Source organism: Crocuta crocuta, unplaced genomic scaffold (assembly GCF_008692635.1).
Source record: "Crocuta crocuta isolate KB4526 unplaced genomic scaffold, BGI_CrCroc_1.0 scaffold113, whole genome shotgun sequence".
Lineage (NCBI taxonomy): Eukaryota > Metazoa > Chordata > Mammalia > Carnivora > Hyaenidae > Crocuta > Crocuta crocuta.
The window spans coordinates 3,597,681-3,613,182 of NW_027530368.1; the positions used below are offsets into that span (position 1 = coordinate 3,597,681).

Below are 15,502 nucleotides of genomic sequence, written 5' to 3' on the forward strand. Positions count from 1 at the left end.
TGGCGACGCAGTAAAAACGGTGTTCGGGAAAGCACAAAATTTGCCAGGGAGAATGCTGTGAGCGGTGGGTAGCACACTACATAATCAACAATGGCTTAAACAATAAGGAATTTATGACCCCCGTGTAACAAGACGACTAGAAGTTAGGGCAGTTTCAGAATTGGTTCTTTCTCAACCAGGTGCTTGCCATCCTGTGTGTGCTGGCTTTCCTCTTCAGGCTGGTCTCCTCATGATCACAAGGTGCCTGCCTTAGCTCCGGTCATTACATTTTTCCACAACGAGATTAAAGGTGTGTCTCCTTGTGTGCCCTTTGTTACTGGGGATAAAACTTTCCTAGAAACTTTCCCAGCTGCTTCCCACCCCCCATAACCACCAGCACTGCCACCTTCCCCTCAAGTCTCACTGGTCATAAATGAGTCACATGCCTCTTCCTAAACTGGCAGAGTTTAGTAAGACTCTTCCTGCCAGGGCTCTGGCAGGGCTCCTTTCTCAGCTGTGGGCAAAGCTGAACAGTATGAGGACCCTTTCAGCAAGGAGGAAAAGAGAGGAGCGTGCCACAGGCATAAAGTCAGGCCACAGCAGGTGGAGGGGTGGGTGCGAGGTGTGGACAGGGAGTCACAAACGCAGAGGATGCTTTCTAGAACTTTGTGAAGGGAGAGGAGATACCATAACTGCAGGGACACGTGACTCTGCCCTAAACATGTCTGAACTTTCTTGTCCAAAATTGACTTCCTGAATGGTACCAACATTCATAAAGCCAAACAATTGAGATTTATCCCATTTGGAATTGATCTCCTATCATACCACAACTCACTCCCAGCCCTAACCAGTCGATCCCCTGGGCCTATCAAGTCTAATGTTCAGTTATCTCCAGAATCCACACACTCTACACCAACTTTCTCAACAGCAACAGAAATGGCATTTTGGACTAGATAATTATTTGGGTGTGGGGGGTGGGAGCTGTTCTGTATCTTGAAGGATGTTTAGCAGCCACTGACCGCAAGCAGCACCCTCACCCCACCCCACAGTCCAGTGACGACAATCAGAAACATCTCTGGGCACTGACAAATATGCCTTGAGGGATAGGACTGCCCCTAGTTGAGAACCACTGCTCTGTGCCCACATGGAAATTCTTCCAGATCTTTGAACTAGTTTCTATTATGGCTAGTCTTCACATGCTCTGTTCCCTCTATTGTCTTTCCCACTCTCTGCCCTTGACCCTGTAACCCCTGCTTATCTATCAGTGCACTATAATTGCCTATCTATCTGTCTTCTTCTCCTACTCAATGGTAAGATGTAGGAGGGCAGGAACCATCTTTATAAACCAATGTTTATCTTGATCAACATTGCATTTCTAGAGCCTAGCACTTTGCCTGGTACACATATGCCCCCCCCCCCCACACACACACATTCTTTAATGAATTAATGAAAGGCATGAATGAATTAATGAGTAAATGACTCCTGCCCTGCCTTTCAGAGCCTCGCTAACTGGGCAGTGAGGATTACTTCCAGCCTGAACTTCTCCTGAAGAAAGAATTACTCAGTGTTTGAGATACAGTTCACCCAGGAGGGTCCAGGACATCAGCCCTGTCCCAATGAGGGGGGACGAGGCAGAGCCTCAGTCTGGGTCCCAGAATGAAGAGCAACGAAGAGCCAAGTGCCCTGGGAGGGTCACTCTGGGGCCTTGGGGCCTGGGCCAGGGGAGTAGGCTCACAGCAGGAAACAGGAGAAGCCCTCCTGAGTAACAGGAGGGGAGGCGGCCAGCTGCTGTGCTCCAGAGTTCCAGCCCCTCGGGCGAGAGAGGCAGAGGCCTCTGTTTTGGAAACACAATGTTTTCAAGCTCTTTGCTTTTTCTCTAAGTATGTTCCTGCTGCCCCTGTGGATTAAGCCTGATTCCTGCAGGAGACAACAGACCCACAGCTAATGCTAGGCTTCAGACCACAAGAAAAAGGTGTGTTTGTGCAGACCAGATCTTTAAAGCAGAGTAAGGAAGCAGAGGGATGGAGCCACAAGAAATCCCAAACGTGTAGGGGATAAGGTCACAGCGAAAGGTCCAGGAGCCCTCCCTTCCTGGAGAGTTTCCGACCCAACCCTTTACGTGGTGATCCACTTGTACAAAGTAGAGCCTCTTCCTGAGCGTGGTCGAAGAAACTAGAAGCGATAGGTAACAGCCCACCTGTGCAGAGCACAGCCTGGGAAACGAAGAGGAGAAGCCTAAATGAGGAGGGGCAGGGGGAAAGGGGACAGTCTTGGAGAACCAGAACATACTGGGTCTTTAGGCAGACACGACAGCAAGCCTCAACCCTCACTCCTCCCCTGACCAGTCTTGTCAAAGGATAAAGTTCCACTCAGAATGCAGAGTCAGAGATGGCCCATGCCCCACTCACATCCCACCCACCCAGACACGTCCTCTACATGGTCACACCTCATTCAGCGACTACAGGGACACACATGCCAACAGGGCCCTGTGGTTCAAACTGTTTTATACTGAAATACACATGAGCTGATCCAAAAAGGGCTGGGTTGAGGGGGAGAAAGGGGGAAGAAATGATGAAAGGAGGGTGATCCCAGGGCTCGATGTCACCCACGCTTGCAGCACGTGCCAGTCTGTCCGTCTGTCTCCCCTGGCAGGCCGGGCAGGCCTGGAGTTCTGGAGGAGCTCAGCCAAGCTGGGTGGAGAAGGCAGCCGGTCCTGGGCCAGAGTCCTCAGCTGAAGGGCTTCACCAGCTTCATGGCGGCATAGTTCTGGAGGGAGGGGAGGAGCAGGGACATGTGATGACAGCTGCCGAGGGGCCAGAGCTGGGAAAGGAGTCTCACCTCCTCACCCAGCTGCCTGTACCTTACCCTCACCACCCCACATGTCACACTCAGCTCAACATCCCACCTCCTGGCCCTCTTGCCAATCACAAACCCACCCCACCCCACCCCCTGAAACTCTGCTTGTACCCTCCAACCTGGGGCCGCATCTACCTGAATTGCTGTGTCTTCTCCCCTACCAGCCCAAGGCCCACTCCCATGTTCTAACCACCTGTCAAAAGGATTCTGACCATCCAGGGTCTGGTCAGGGGCAGGCGTGCCCTGACCTCTTCCATCAGACAGATGGCCTGAAGGCATGGCCATGATTCTCCCTGCCCCCCTCCCACACCCCCCCCCCGACATGGGAACCCACATGGGCTCATTGGCCACCACACTCCTGTCCAGAAAACAGAGAAAGGGGGTTGGGGGGTGGGGATGACCTACCATGCAGGTCAGAACCAGAGATGGGTCACCCCTGATTAAGCCCTGCCTGCTGCAGGACTGACAGGAATCTCCCCTCCCCACTCCTCCCCCCCAAAAACCATGAAAACACATACAACACAACACAAGACTCCTAATTGGGACAGTATGTTCCCCAGCGCCGGCCCGGGAAAGCCAACTCTGGAAACAAAGCCGCTGCTCCTTCCCCGCCAGATCGCCTCCTGCCTCCCTACGCTGGCCCTGCTCCCGGCTGGCTCTGCTGCTGGGGGCGGGGGGGGGGGGAGCTTGGAGGAATCAGAAAAGGCTGCCCTCCATGTCCCCCTCCCAGGGCAATTTCCAAGAGCGTGGGAAGTGAGGAGGCCAACCGGAGGAGGGCAGTGGTGGCTTTGGGCCCCTCTCTACCAGGCCCTCTGCCCCCAAGGCCTAGAGGCCAGGTGAGGGTCGGGGACCCAGCAGCTGGTTGGGCGACTTGGCTGGAGGGAAGCAGGACTGGCCCAGGTTGTAGCAAAGAGCTACAGACGAGAACAGTCTGCAGCCTCAGGCCTAGGCCGCCCGGACCCCTCACCTAGGATTTGTGAGGTGAGGGGTGACCCTCTGCGAGGGTCAGGGTTGGTATTTTAAAGAGGACAATTTCCAGCAGTGCTCAAGGAGAGTGAGGCCATAGCCGGGGGATGAGACAGGGGAGGGGCACTGAGCAGGGCTACTGGCCAAAGTGCTCCTCTGCTCCTGCCCACAGGGCCTGGGGCTAAGGCTGCCCCAGAGACAGGAAGGACCATAAGCTGACGCTTCCTGGAAATCTCTCCCCCCTGCTGGCCAGGTAGCAGGCCTTCTTACCCCAGGTCCCCAAAGACTCGTGCTGCCACCCAGGTGCCTGGCAGGATGGGGCCCAGCTGGCCAGGGGCTGGAGCTAGTCGCAGAATGGGCAGTGGTGACACTTCGGACCCACCCCTGCTGGCTTCATCGTGCAGCACCCTCAGGGAAGGCAGAAGAGCTCCCCTAAGCACAGTGCTGTCACAGCAGGTCAGAGCGGTCCTAGCCCAGCCCCCTCCTCACAAAGAGAGGAGAGCCTTGCCAAAGTCACACCTGCAGAGCCAGAACCTAGCCAACATGTGACTCCAAGCACAGAGCTCCGTCGTGTACAGCAGTGAGGCACACACCTCCGTGTGTCCGGGGCGGATTCCCCTCCGCAGACCCAGGGCTGGGCCAGGACTCTGCATTTCCAACCAGCTCCCTGCAACTGCTGCTCGTCTTCAGACTACTTCCTTGAGGAGCTGGGGTCTGCGCCTGCCTGAACTCCCCTGGCCCGAGCCTCAGGATGGAGGGACCTGAAGAGTGCCTGTCCCTCCTTCCCTGGCTGCACTGTGTCTCCTGGGGAGCCACGCTCCCCAGCGGCACAGAGCTCGTCACCTCCTTCACCCCCACAGCACTCCCTCACCTCCTGGACACACACCTCGTGCTTAGTGAAGGCCTCGCCTGAACTGAGTGGCATCCGGATATGCCCAAAATGAGAGGAGGTGAGCCTGAGGACAGGCGGGCAAGGGGAACCATGCCTCCCCACCTTGGCAACCTGGGCCTCCCCAAATGCGGGGGAAACACTGAGCAGAGGCCTGGGCCTGACTCCTGATGCCAGGCCACCACATTTACACACGCCCTTCCGTGGCCCTGTATCTGTGATTTTGCTTCCTTTGCTTCAAAAGGGCCCCCCAAACTGCACGTGTTTCAGGGCCCTACAACCTGGACCCTCACCCTAGACCACAGCCATATTTAGCCAATTGGCCATGACTCTTCCTGGAACACGTTTCAGCATGGCGCTCCAGGTGACCACAGCCAGCTTAGAGGGCCTGGCCTGCAGCCCGACACATCAGCCCTCCTGGCTCTAGACCCTCCTTTGTCACTTATGGCCCAGAAAGTAGCGGGAGCCTGGACGTCCAGACCAGACAGAACTCCTGCTATTCCTCACGGCCCGTGATATTAGGAACTGGAGCGGATGGCCATGTGGTTTCAACTGTCTTCCTGGTAGGAGGTGTGTGCTGCTCATATGAGGCCTGGCCAACCACGGCTGGAGAGAGCTCTCCATCCTCCTTCTCCTCCTGGAGGAGTCACAAAGCAAAGAACGTACAGACAAGCAATTCCCAGAGCAGACAGGCCACTGTGGGGACAGTGCCCTTGACCGGCAGCTTGGTGCTAAGCAGGACTGAGGCCCACCATGGCCAGCACCGCAGATGAGGGGCTGTGTGCGGATTGTGAGGCAGACCTGAGCCAGTCCCTTCCCTTCGCTGGATGGCTGTTCCTTTGCCATTAGAATCAGGGTGACACAGGGTTGGTTATGCCATTCTCTCTACTTTTATATCAATTTAGAATTTTCATATGAGAAAGTTTTTTAAAAATTTAAAGAGCATTAAAAATCGGGAATTAGCCTGAGAACACTTCAAGGTCTGAAGTTCCAGAGACACAGTGGGATGGGGGACTGGAGCGTCTTCGGGGCTCCCCTGATGAGCTGTGAGGTGGGGAAGCACAGACAGGGAACAGAGCCCCTGATATTCCTCCCTGGGAGGGACCCCGTGAAGCTGGGGGTACAACAGCCTCACTAGAGTGGCCCCTGCAGCTCTTTGCCAGGCATCGGCTGGCTTCTTACCAGTGCCACCGATGTTGCCCTGGTGAGAAGCTCCCGGGCCAGCCTCCTGCCAGCCCACGCCTTCTCCCAAACCCAGCTCACTGCAGGAGGCAGGACACACTCTATCAAGGTCCTCAGGTGGACACCTCTCTCCCGGCCTTAGGGCCTCCATTCCTCTGGACCTCAGCAGGTGCCATTGTTACAAACAAAGGGAACTTCACCTCTGCCATCCACAGACCCACTTACACACGCTCCTTCAACAAGGTTCCCCTGCCCACCCCTGCCCAAGGTGCCTCACCTTCTGCCAACATTGACTACAGATTCTACAGGCTTGCTTAGGACAGCCATATCTCCCCATCGAGGGCAAAATCCCAGTTCCCCCCACTGGAAAAGTAGGACTTTGTCCCAAGGGTAGGACTTTGTCTCTACCAGCTTGAGGACTCCCCAGAGGAGGGGCTATGCATCCCTCATCAGACCAGGGGGTCCTCCACGGCAGAGTCTAGGCCTCCCCCCAGGCCTACTCACCGGGAAGGCATAGACGAAAATGCCCAGGAACAGCAGTAGGATAAAGAGAATGATGAAGAGAATAATGGCGCACCGGAACCGCCGCCATAGGATGAACTTCATAGTCTTGTACGGAGAGGTGAACCAGAGGAAGGAGGTATCAGGGCGCCTGGAAGGGAGACCCCAGAGGTCAGCAGGGCACTCCCTACCAGGGCCGCCTTCTCTAAACCCTGCTCCCAGATCACCCCAGCCCTCCACCATTGGTCCCCAAAACCTGCTCAGTCTCAGGACCCCCAGCCCTTTTCCTGTGCATCCCCTTGTCCTCTGAGCCTTTGCCACAGCATGAGCCTCCCCCATGCTCCCCTCCTCTTCCCGGTGCCACCAAGCCTTAGGCACCCTCAGAGCCCCAGTTTCCAGCCACCAGCTCCCCTTCCTGACTCAGAACTTAATCACAGACTAGAGATTTGGGAGCCAGGCAGAGCCTCAAGGAGCTGCCACATTAGGTGAGCTATGGCCCACCGAGCCCCAGCTAAGCCAAACCACCTGCCTAGATGCACATGGCTGGTCCATGGTCAGGGAAAGATGGTGGGAAGTGAACCCAGAAAGCTGCTTTTCTCTCACTCACAGCCAAGAACCTCAAAACCTTCCCCTAGGCCATCTCTCAACTTAAAGAGCACGCAGGATGCTGTGTCTCAATAGTGGCTGTTTTAACATCCCAGTGCACACCACAGGGCACACCGGACCTCTCACTTTCCACCCGGATCCCAACATCCTGGGGCAGGGACACTCCTCACAGCTCTGCTGGCCCCATGGCACTGGGGACAGCACCAAAATCAAGTGGTCCATCTGCGCCTAGTGCCACCCGAGCCAGAGTGTGGAGGGACCCAGCAAATATAGCTCTCTGCACTGCCCCCCGCCCCAGCAGTCCTCCTGCCCCCAGTAACTGCTTTCAAGTCTTCCACATCGACTGGATTGGTCTATATCCTTTAGGGGCCTATGAGGCAGGGAAGACAGGGACTCACAGATGAGAACATTAAGGCTGAAAGGCCATTTGAAAGCCACACTGACATCATAGGTAAGCCATGGTAGACAACCTGGTCAAGGTAAAAACCTTGATTGGGCTCCAGAGCCAATCAGAACAGGTATGAGAATTTTAGCTTCACCACTTTCCTAGCAGAATGACTGCTCTTTAACTTTGCCAACATGATTTCCTCATCTGTAAGATGGGGATGTTAACAACGCAGCAGGGAAGGTTCCATTCTGCTACATACACATACCATGTGACCACATGCTTCACACACAGTCAACACCTACCCAACAGTCTCTGCTTCCTGAATGAGCTGAGGGGCCTGGTATGCCCTAGAATGATGCCTGTCACCTGCCCTAACTTACCATGTGGCTTAGGACAAGTCACATCCCGCTCTGAACCATGTGGACCTTGTGACCTCTGCATGGCTATGCAGTGGCTGCCTCCTGAGTCACAGCTCCCAGCCCCCTGGCCATCAGGGGTAAGGACTGGGCACTAACCTTGGGTCCTCGAGCTTGGGGTTCATGTTGGGTTCATCCCGGCCCTGGCCAGCAGGCCGCTCCTCGTGCTCACTCTCTGCTACGATTTCCAAGGTCATTTCCAGTTTGCCCTGAGGGGACAGAAGGGACCTGGTAAGGGACACAATGCTCTGCCCCATGGCTTGGGGAGGAACCCGGCCAGAACAGACAAAAGAAGAAGAAAAGAGAGAAGAGAAGAGAAGAGAAGAGAAGAGAAGAGAAGAGAAGAGAAGAGAAGAGAAGAGAAGAGAAGANAAGGGAAGGGAAGGGAAGGGGAAGAAGGGAAGGGAAGGGAAGGGAAGGGAAGGGAAGGGAAGGGAAGAGAAGAGAAGAAAAAAGAAAAGAAAAGAAAAAAGAAAAGAAAAGAAAAGAAAAGAAAATACAGGGTTGATCTGATCACAAAAGCACGACTGCTCCTTGTTGAACATTTAGAAACTACAGAAATGTATGAAGGAGAACATCACCCATACTTCCACTATGTGGAGATGAGCACCGTTCATATTTTTATGCATCACAACAATTTTCCTCTGCAAGTATATGAAATATCTCACTGTGTATATAGAGTTCTAGAGCTTGCTTCTTTCACTTAGAAATATATTATGTTTCACTATATAATTATATATTCTTTAAAGTTTGCTTTTTAATGGCTATAAAAACATTCTACGGGATGGTTGACCACAATTTATTTAGTAAACCACTTATTTTGGTTCATTTAGGTTGTTTCCAACTCTTTGATGTTATAAATAATGCTGCAAAAAAAAACACCCCAAAGCCTACATTTTTAATTGTGTCTGTTTATTTCTTTAGGAGAGATTTTTAAAAGTGGGATGACAGAGTCCAAGGCATAAATATTGTTAAATCCCTGGCTATATATTACCAAATTGCTTCCCTAAATGGTAAAACCATTAGCCTCCCAGCAGAAGTAAATGAGGGGCCTGTCTCCGCATCTTCACTAGCAATGAGCATTTAGATTTTTTTAATGTCTAATTTAATAAGCAAAAAATGTTTTCACATTTAAAATTCTTCCTTTAATTACTAGGGGGAAATGAACCTTTTTTTAAATGTTTAATGGCCATTTGTACTTCTTTTGTGTATTATCTATGCAGGCCCTTTGCTCATTTTTCTTTTGAGGCGCTAGTATTTCTTAATAAGTGTTCCAATTCCTTCTTCAACAAGAGTATTTGATTTCAAGGTCCACTTTAGAGGTTGGCTGGCTGCCTGTGGTTTCTCAGTAAACTGTCAAGGATCCACTTCCTCTCCAGAGCAAGGACTGTTCTCCAGGGTGTCACAGCATCCCTGAGCAGACCTCTGGGCCAGGAGAGCAGTACAAGGATGGTCCCCGTAGGATCCTGCTCAAATGGGAGAGGCAGTCCTCAGGTTCTCCACAGGATGCCCAGGCCACAGATTCCCAGGCACCAAAGAGCAGAGTATACATTAAACAGGGTCCACAGGAGGTAAGGGTATCTTTCCATTTAAATAGGCTTCCTGGGACGAAAGCCTCAAGGAGAGGAAGGCTGGGAACAGGAAGAGAAGAGGGGCAGTGCCTTGGAAGACAGAGAGAGGCAGGGTAGGAGAGAGGGAGAGCACCATATATGTGCCCAGTGATAGGAGGCTACTTGGGCACCTGCACTAGGCTGGAGGGAGCTGACTTACCGCCAGGATCTTCTTCTCGCCCTCTTCTGCCACACAGGGCCACCAGCCCTTCACAGTTTTCTGTTCAAAAAGGGACACAAACCACTCCGGGTGGAAGGTGTCATCCAGCTGGTCCAAGGAGCATTTCTCGGCTGTCTTGGCAGGTTTGGGCATGTGGTTGAGGTCCAGCTGCAAGGAGCCTGCAGCAGAGGGGGATTATTCTGCCAATGGTTTTTTAATCACTGCCAGCCTAGGGCTACCCCTGGGGCTGAGCCGTTTCCAGAAAAACTGTCACCTTCTCCACTTTGATCCATGGGCTTAGCCTCAGGTGGCATCCCACAAACTCTCCATTTCCCCACCCATTGCCTCTCATTACATGTACACAGCTTCCCATACAACTACTCACATACCCATATGCTCATTAATCTACGCTTATTGGTTCACCCTTCACAGGGCTTCCCACATGCTCAATTTCAGCTTGCATTGTACAGATCCATTCATTCACCCATTGTCTCCATCCATCCATCCCTCTTTTTTTTTTTTAATTTTTTTTTTTTATTTATTTCTAGGAGAGAAAGAGAGAGACAGCGTGAGCAGGGGTGGGTCAGAGAGAGAGGGAGTCACAGACTGAAACAGGCTTCAGGCTCTGAGCTGGCAGTCAGCACAGAGCCCGACGCGGGGCTCGAACCCACGAACCGCGAGATCATGACCTAAGTGAAAGTCGGACGCTTAACCGACTAAGCCACCCAGGTGCCCCCATCCATCCATCTTTTAAATTGCTTTCATTGTGGGGGCGCCTGGGTGGCTCAGTCAGTTAAGTGTCCGACTTTGGCTCAGGTCATGATCTCATGGTTCGTAGGTTCGAGCCCCGCATCGGCTCTGTGCTGACAGCTAGCTCAGAGCCTGGAGCCTACTTCGGATTCTGTATCTCCCTCTCTCTGACCCTCCCCTGCTCATGCTGTCTCTCTCTCTCTCTCAGAAATTTAAAAAAAAAAAAAATTAAAAAATAAATTGCTTTTATTATGGTAAAATATATATAAAATCTGTCACTTTAGCTATTTTTAAATGTATAACTGAATGGTGTTAATTACATTCACAACATCACGCAATCAATCACCACTACCAATTTCTAAAACTTTTTCATCCTCCCAAACAGAAACTTTGTACCCATTAAGCAATATCGCCCCATTCTCCCCTCCTTTCAGCCCCTGATATTCTCTAATCTCCTTTCTGTCTCTATAAATTTGCCTATTCTAGCTATTTCATATAGGTGGGATCATAAAATATTTGTCCTTTTGTGTCTGGCCTATTTCACATAGCAAGCTTTCCAGGTTTACCCATGTTGAAGTATGTCTTAGTACTTCGTTCCTTTTTATAGCTCAACAATGTTCCATGGTATGGATAGACCACGTTGTGTTTATCCATTCATCCATCAATGGGACACTTGGGTTGTTGCCACCTTTTGACTGTTGTGAATAGAGCTGCTCTGAACTTTGGCATACAAGCGCCTCAGTCTGGGTTTTCAATTCTTTTGGGTATATAACTAGGAATAGAATTGCTAGGTCATACAGTAATTTCCGTATTTGGTTTTTTGAGGACCTGTCAAACTGTTTTCCACAGCAGCTGCACCATTTTACATTCACACCAGCATGTTTGAGGCTTTCCAATTTCTCTACGTCCTCTCCAACACTTGTTGTTTTCCACTTTTTGTTTTTATTTTTAAAGCCATCCTGGTAAATGTGAAGTGCTATCTCACTGTGGTTCATCCATCCATTTTTTTCATCTGCCCACCTACTTCTCCAAGCAGCCATCTTCTTATACTGTTTATCTACTCATCAGTTTTATCGATCAGTTCCCTGTATAGCTCCATCTCTTTGGTTGAACCATATGAAAATGGTATTCAACTATCTTTGACCTATAAAAGCAGCAATTTCATGTGGTTTCACCTAATCCAATCACAACAACACGTTGAAGTCAATGGGATTGGAGCATGAATTGCTGAAGGGATTCAGTGAGAGAGATAAATCTAAAAAATGTTTTCTGAGGCCAAATTAAAGAAATTCTTGAATACCATGCAAAAGAGATTAGATTTTTTTCAGTGTGGAATGTTCAATTACTGTAAGTATCCACTGATTGGATCTATTTGTCTAGTTTTCTTTTTTTCCACACATCCATTTGGCCCTCCACAAACCCATCTGCTTTGATCTAATTATCTCCATCCCTCCATAACTACCATTTGTTGAGCATTACGTCTACCCAATAATCAGGCTGTTATTCTATCCATCCATTTGTTCAATTCTGTATCAGCGTTCATATATCTATCAGCCCACCCACACGTCTCTCCATCCCTCAGGTGTAGGTGAACATTTATTTCCCATTTTAAATATGGGCCTAGTATAACATTAAGAAAAATCAGGATATTAAACCATACGTGTGTGTGTGTGTGTGTGTGTGTGTGTAACATGAAATTATCCCAGCATGATCTACATACAAGACTCTAAGGAAACACAGTATTATCTCTGGATGGCAAGATTATAGATCTCAGCTATTACTTTTTTCAAAGTACTAAGTATTTTTAAAAAGCAAAATATGTAACTAGAAACACATTATGAAGGAGAAAAAAGTGGTAGTTATAATAGTTTTATTTTTAAAAACAAAAGATGAGGCCATTTAGTTTATTTTGAACACTATTTTCTCATTCAGTAAAAATGCAGCTTTCTTTGTTTTTCTTTTTAAATTAATTCTCTAAAGCCTCGTCTCATAAAGGAAAGGTTGATAGAAAGATGCCAAAAATTTTTTAAGTCTGTAAGCAAAAAAGACTCCATAAAAAAATTAAAAAGCAGCTGAAAAACTAGGAGAGGGGCGCCTGGGTGGCTTAGTTGGTTAAGCGTCCAACTTTCGCTTAGGTCATGATCTCGCGGTTTGTGGGTTCGAGCCCCGCGTCGGGCTCTGTGCTGACTGCTAGCTCAGAGCCTGAAGCCTGTTTCAGTCTGTGACTCCCTCTCTCTCTGACCCTCCCCTGCTCACACTGCCTCTCTCTCTCTCCTAGAAATAAATAAAACATTAAAAAAAAAAAAACTAGGAGAAATTATTTGGAATGTGTCCTTACTATATAAAAAGCTCTGAAAATCAAAAATAAAAGACGAACAAGCTGAACAAACCCATGAAAAATAAAATCTCACCAACAATACAGATAATAAGTACATTTTTAAAGTTCTACCTTACCAGGAATAAAGAGATGCAAGTAAAAACTTAAAACAAGGTGTTAGATTGGCTTTTTTTTTTTTTTTTAAAGAGAACACTGGTAGCAAAAGTTTGGGGAAAATGACACCCTTATCCAAAATGGGCACAGGTGGGAGTAAAATGTAAACATAAAAATGTAAAAACGTTCTAGAGAGCATTTGAACAAAGTATTTCAAAGACCACGAAAATGTATAAAGACCCTAAAAATCGACTTCTTACAGTTCAGGAAAAATATATAGGCTTCAGAGATGGGTGCCTGAGGGTGACACTCACATTATTAGATCTAAAGAGAAGCTGAGTACCCACCAAGAGAAGAGAGGCAGAATAGGGCCCACCAACAGGCAAGGATTAAGGAGGATGAGGCAGATATAAATGAGGCAGGAAACTACCAACAGAAAGGATGTTCTTGAAATATTGAGCTTTCCCCCAAAAGAACAGGGTATAAAACATATGTGTGCTATAAACTCACGTTGCTTTCTCTACATGCCATGGATGATTATATATGTGTGTGTATAAATACACACATAACATATATGTGTTTGCTTATATATGAAATAACATATGCCAAAATATTAGTGGAGGTCATCTCTAGGTAGAGAAATTTTAATACAGAAGTAAAGGGAGGCATTGTTGATCTATATTTCCTAGTTTTTCTACAGGAATTATGTATGATAGGAGAATCGGCAAAATAACAAAAGTGCAACCGATGCCCTGATTTTGACAGGCTGACTCTTTTACAGTGACATTCTGCAAGAGCTCCCCATCCTCTGAGGGCGGGTGACAGGCCAGGGGTGGCAGGGGCAGGGTGGGGAGTGGAGCTGGGGGAACAGGCAGCCCTCCTCCTCATCCCTGCTGGGGCTGCTCCTCAGAACGTCCCCTGCAGGGGCCCAAAGGCTCAGCAAAGACCAATTCACCTTTCTGCAATCAAGGGCCACCCAAGAAGGGCTCCAGTGATTCGTCCAAAGCTGCCCTGTCCCCAGGTGGCAGAGTGGAACAGGAACCCAGGAATGCCTCTCTTACAAGGCTCACTTCTTTTTTAATTTTTTTTTTTAATGTTTTATTTATTTGTAGGAGAGAGAGAGACAGCGTGAGCAGGGGAGGGTCAGAGAGAGAGGGAGTCACAGACTGAAACAGGCTCCAGGCTCTGAGCTGGCAGTCAGCACAGGGCCCGACGCGGGGCTCGAACCCACGAACCGCGAGATCATGACCTAAACGAAAGTCGGACGCTTAACCGACTAAGCCACCCAGGCGCCCCGGCTCACTTCTTTTTTAAATTGAGTTAAAACTCACGTAACATAAAATGTACCACTTTAACCATTTTTGTGTAAAACTCAGTGGCTTTTAGGATATTCGGAGTTGTGCAATCACCAGCACTATCAAATTCCAGAACATTGTCATCACTCCCAAAAGAAACCCCATCCCCATCGGCACTTTCAATCCCCTTCTCCCAGCCCCTGGCCAGCACGAGGCTACTTGCTGCCTCTGGATTTGCCTACTGCAGACGATTCCTATAAATGCAATCACACAGTATGAGTCCTTTTGTGACTGGCTTCTCTCATTTAGCATGGTTCATCCATGTTATAGCACGGATCCGTATTTCCTTTCTTTCTGTGGCTGAATAATGTCCAATTGTATGGCTAGACCACACTTTCTGGGTAACTCTTGCAGTTGTGACAGGGCTGTTACTCACAGTCCCATCTGCTGGCCCGGTGCAGCCATCCTCCTCGCCCTGCATCTCACCCCGTCCTTACCACATCCTTCAGCCCAGCTCAGGTTTCTGCGCTCTTCTCCCCCACAGGAATCCTGCCTGGGGGCTTGGAGGATGGAGCCGCGGTGGCTCGTTCACTCATCACTCAGGCACAAGGGTGAAGACTGACTTGTGGCCCCCACTTACTAGGCCCGCTCTGCCCGGTCTAGACAGGGGTTGAGGTGGGGGCATCCCGTCAAGTGTGAGGCCAGACAGCCGGCGACAGCCTGTTCACGTTTGCCCTGCCTTCAAACCTGTGCTTTTCCTCTCTTCCTTACGTGCCTGCCTCCTACCATCCAGTGTAGCCCAGCGTTCAGGCCCACCTCTGCTGACAGGCCCCTCTGACTGCTCAGGCACTGCTCTGTGTCACAGATCTTACTCAGTAACAGGGGGCGGTGACCCTGAGCCACCTGAGGACAAGAAGTAGGACCACTCCTCCTGCCAGCCTTCCCAAGTGTGACACACGTGTGTGCACATGCACGCACACACACACACACCAGGGGGGGGGGGTCTGGATCAACTCCCAATGTGCAGGATGGTGCTGACCAGAGACGGTGCTCACCCAGAAAGTCGTCAAAGGAGAACTTGTCATTGTCCCAGATCTGAAATACCACTCGTGCTGGGATTTTGCTCTCGGTCTTGTCCAGCCTCCAGAAAGCATCCTGGCCCAAAGGAGGAAGCAGGAAAGCAAGATTAGAGAGAACTGTGGTCCCTTCCAGCCTGGAAGGCTGCTGGAGGAGGCAGTGAATGGGACATCTCTTAGGGACTTGCCAGAACCAGGACTTGGAAGGAAGCTTGCCAAGATCCCAGCAGAAAATGTTCAAGGACCCAGGAAGGACCCATGCAGGCTGACTTCACATGAGGTGGCTCCTTTAAGTCTCCCAAGTCCATGGATGGAGGCTTCATTCCCATTTTACAGATGATGAAGCAGAGACTTGCAGAAGTTAAAAATTTGCCCAAGATCTGACAGCTAATGATGA

General features: G+C 49.8%; 1 protein-coding gene across 12 annotated transcripts in view; it reads right to left on the reverse strand.

The window, feature by feature from the left end:
• Positions 1 to 2,466: 2,466 nt before the first annotated feature.
• Positions 2,467 to 15,502, reverse strand: part of DYSF (dysferlin) — a 220,569-nt gene continuing 207,533 nt past the window's right edge. For all 12 annotated transcript variants that reach the window (XM_077766310.1, XM_077766308.1, XM_077766305.1 and 9 more), the window contains 5 exons: positions 15,085 to 15,184; positions 9,554 to 9,732; positions 7,883 to 7,992; positions 6,377 to 6,524; positions 2,467 to 2,745 (listed from right to left, as the gene is read on the reverse strand). In XM_077766310.1, the coding sequence (XP_077622436.1) occupies positions 2,707 to 2,745; positions 6,377 to 6,524; positions 7,883 to 7,992; positions 9,554 to 9,732; positions 15,085 to 15,184 (576 nt within the window). In that variant the 3' untranslated portion in view covers positions 2,467 to 2,706. The remainder of the gene's footprint in view (positions 2,746 to 6,376; positions 6,525 to 7,882; positions 7,993 to 9,553; positions 9,733 to 15,084; positions 15,185 to 15,502) is intronic.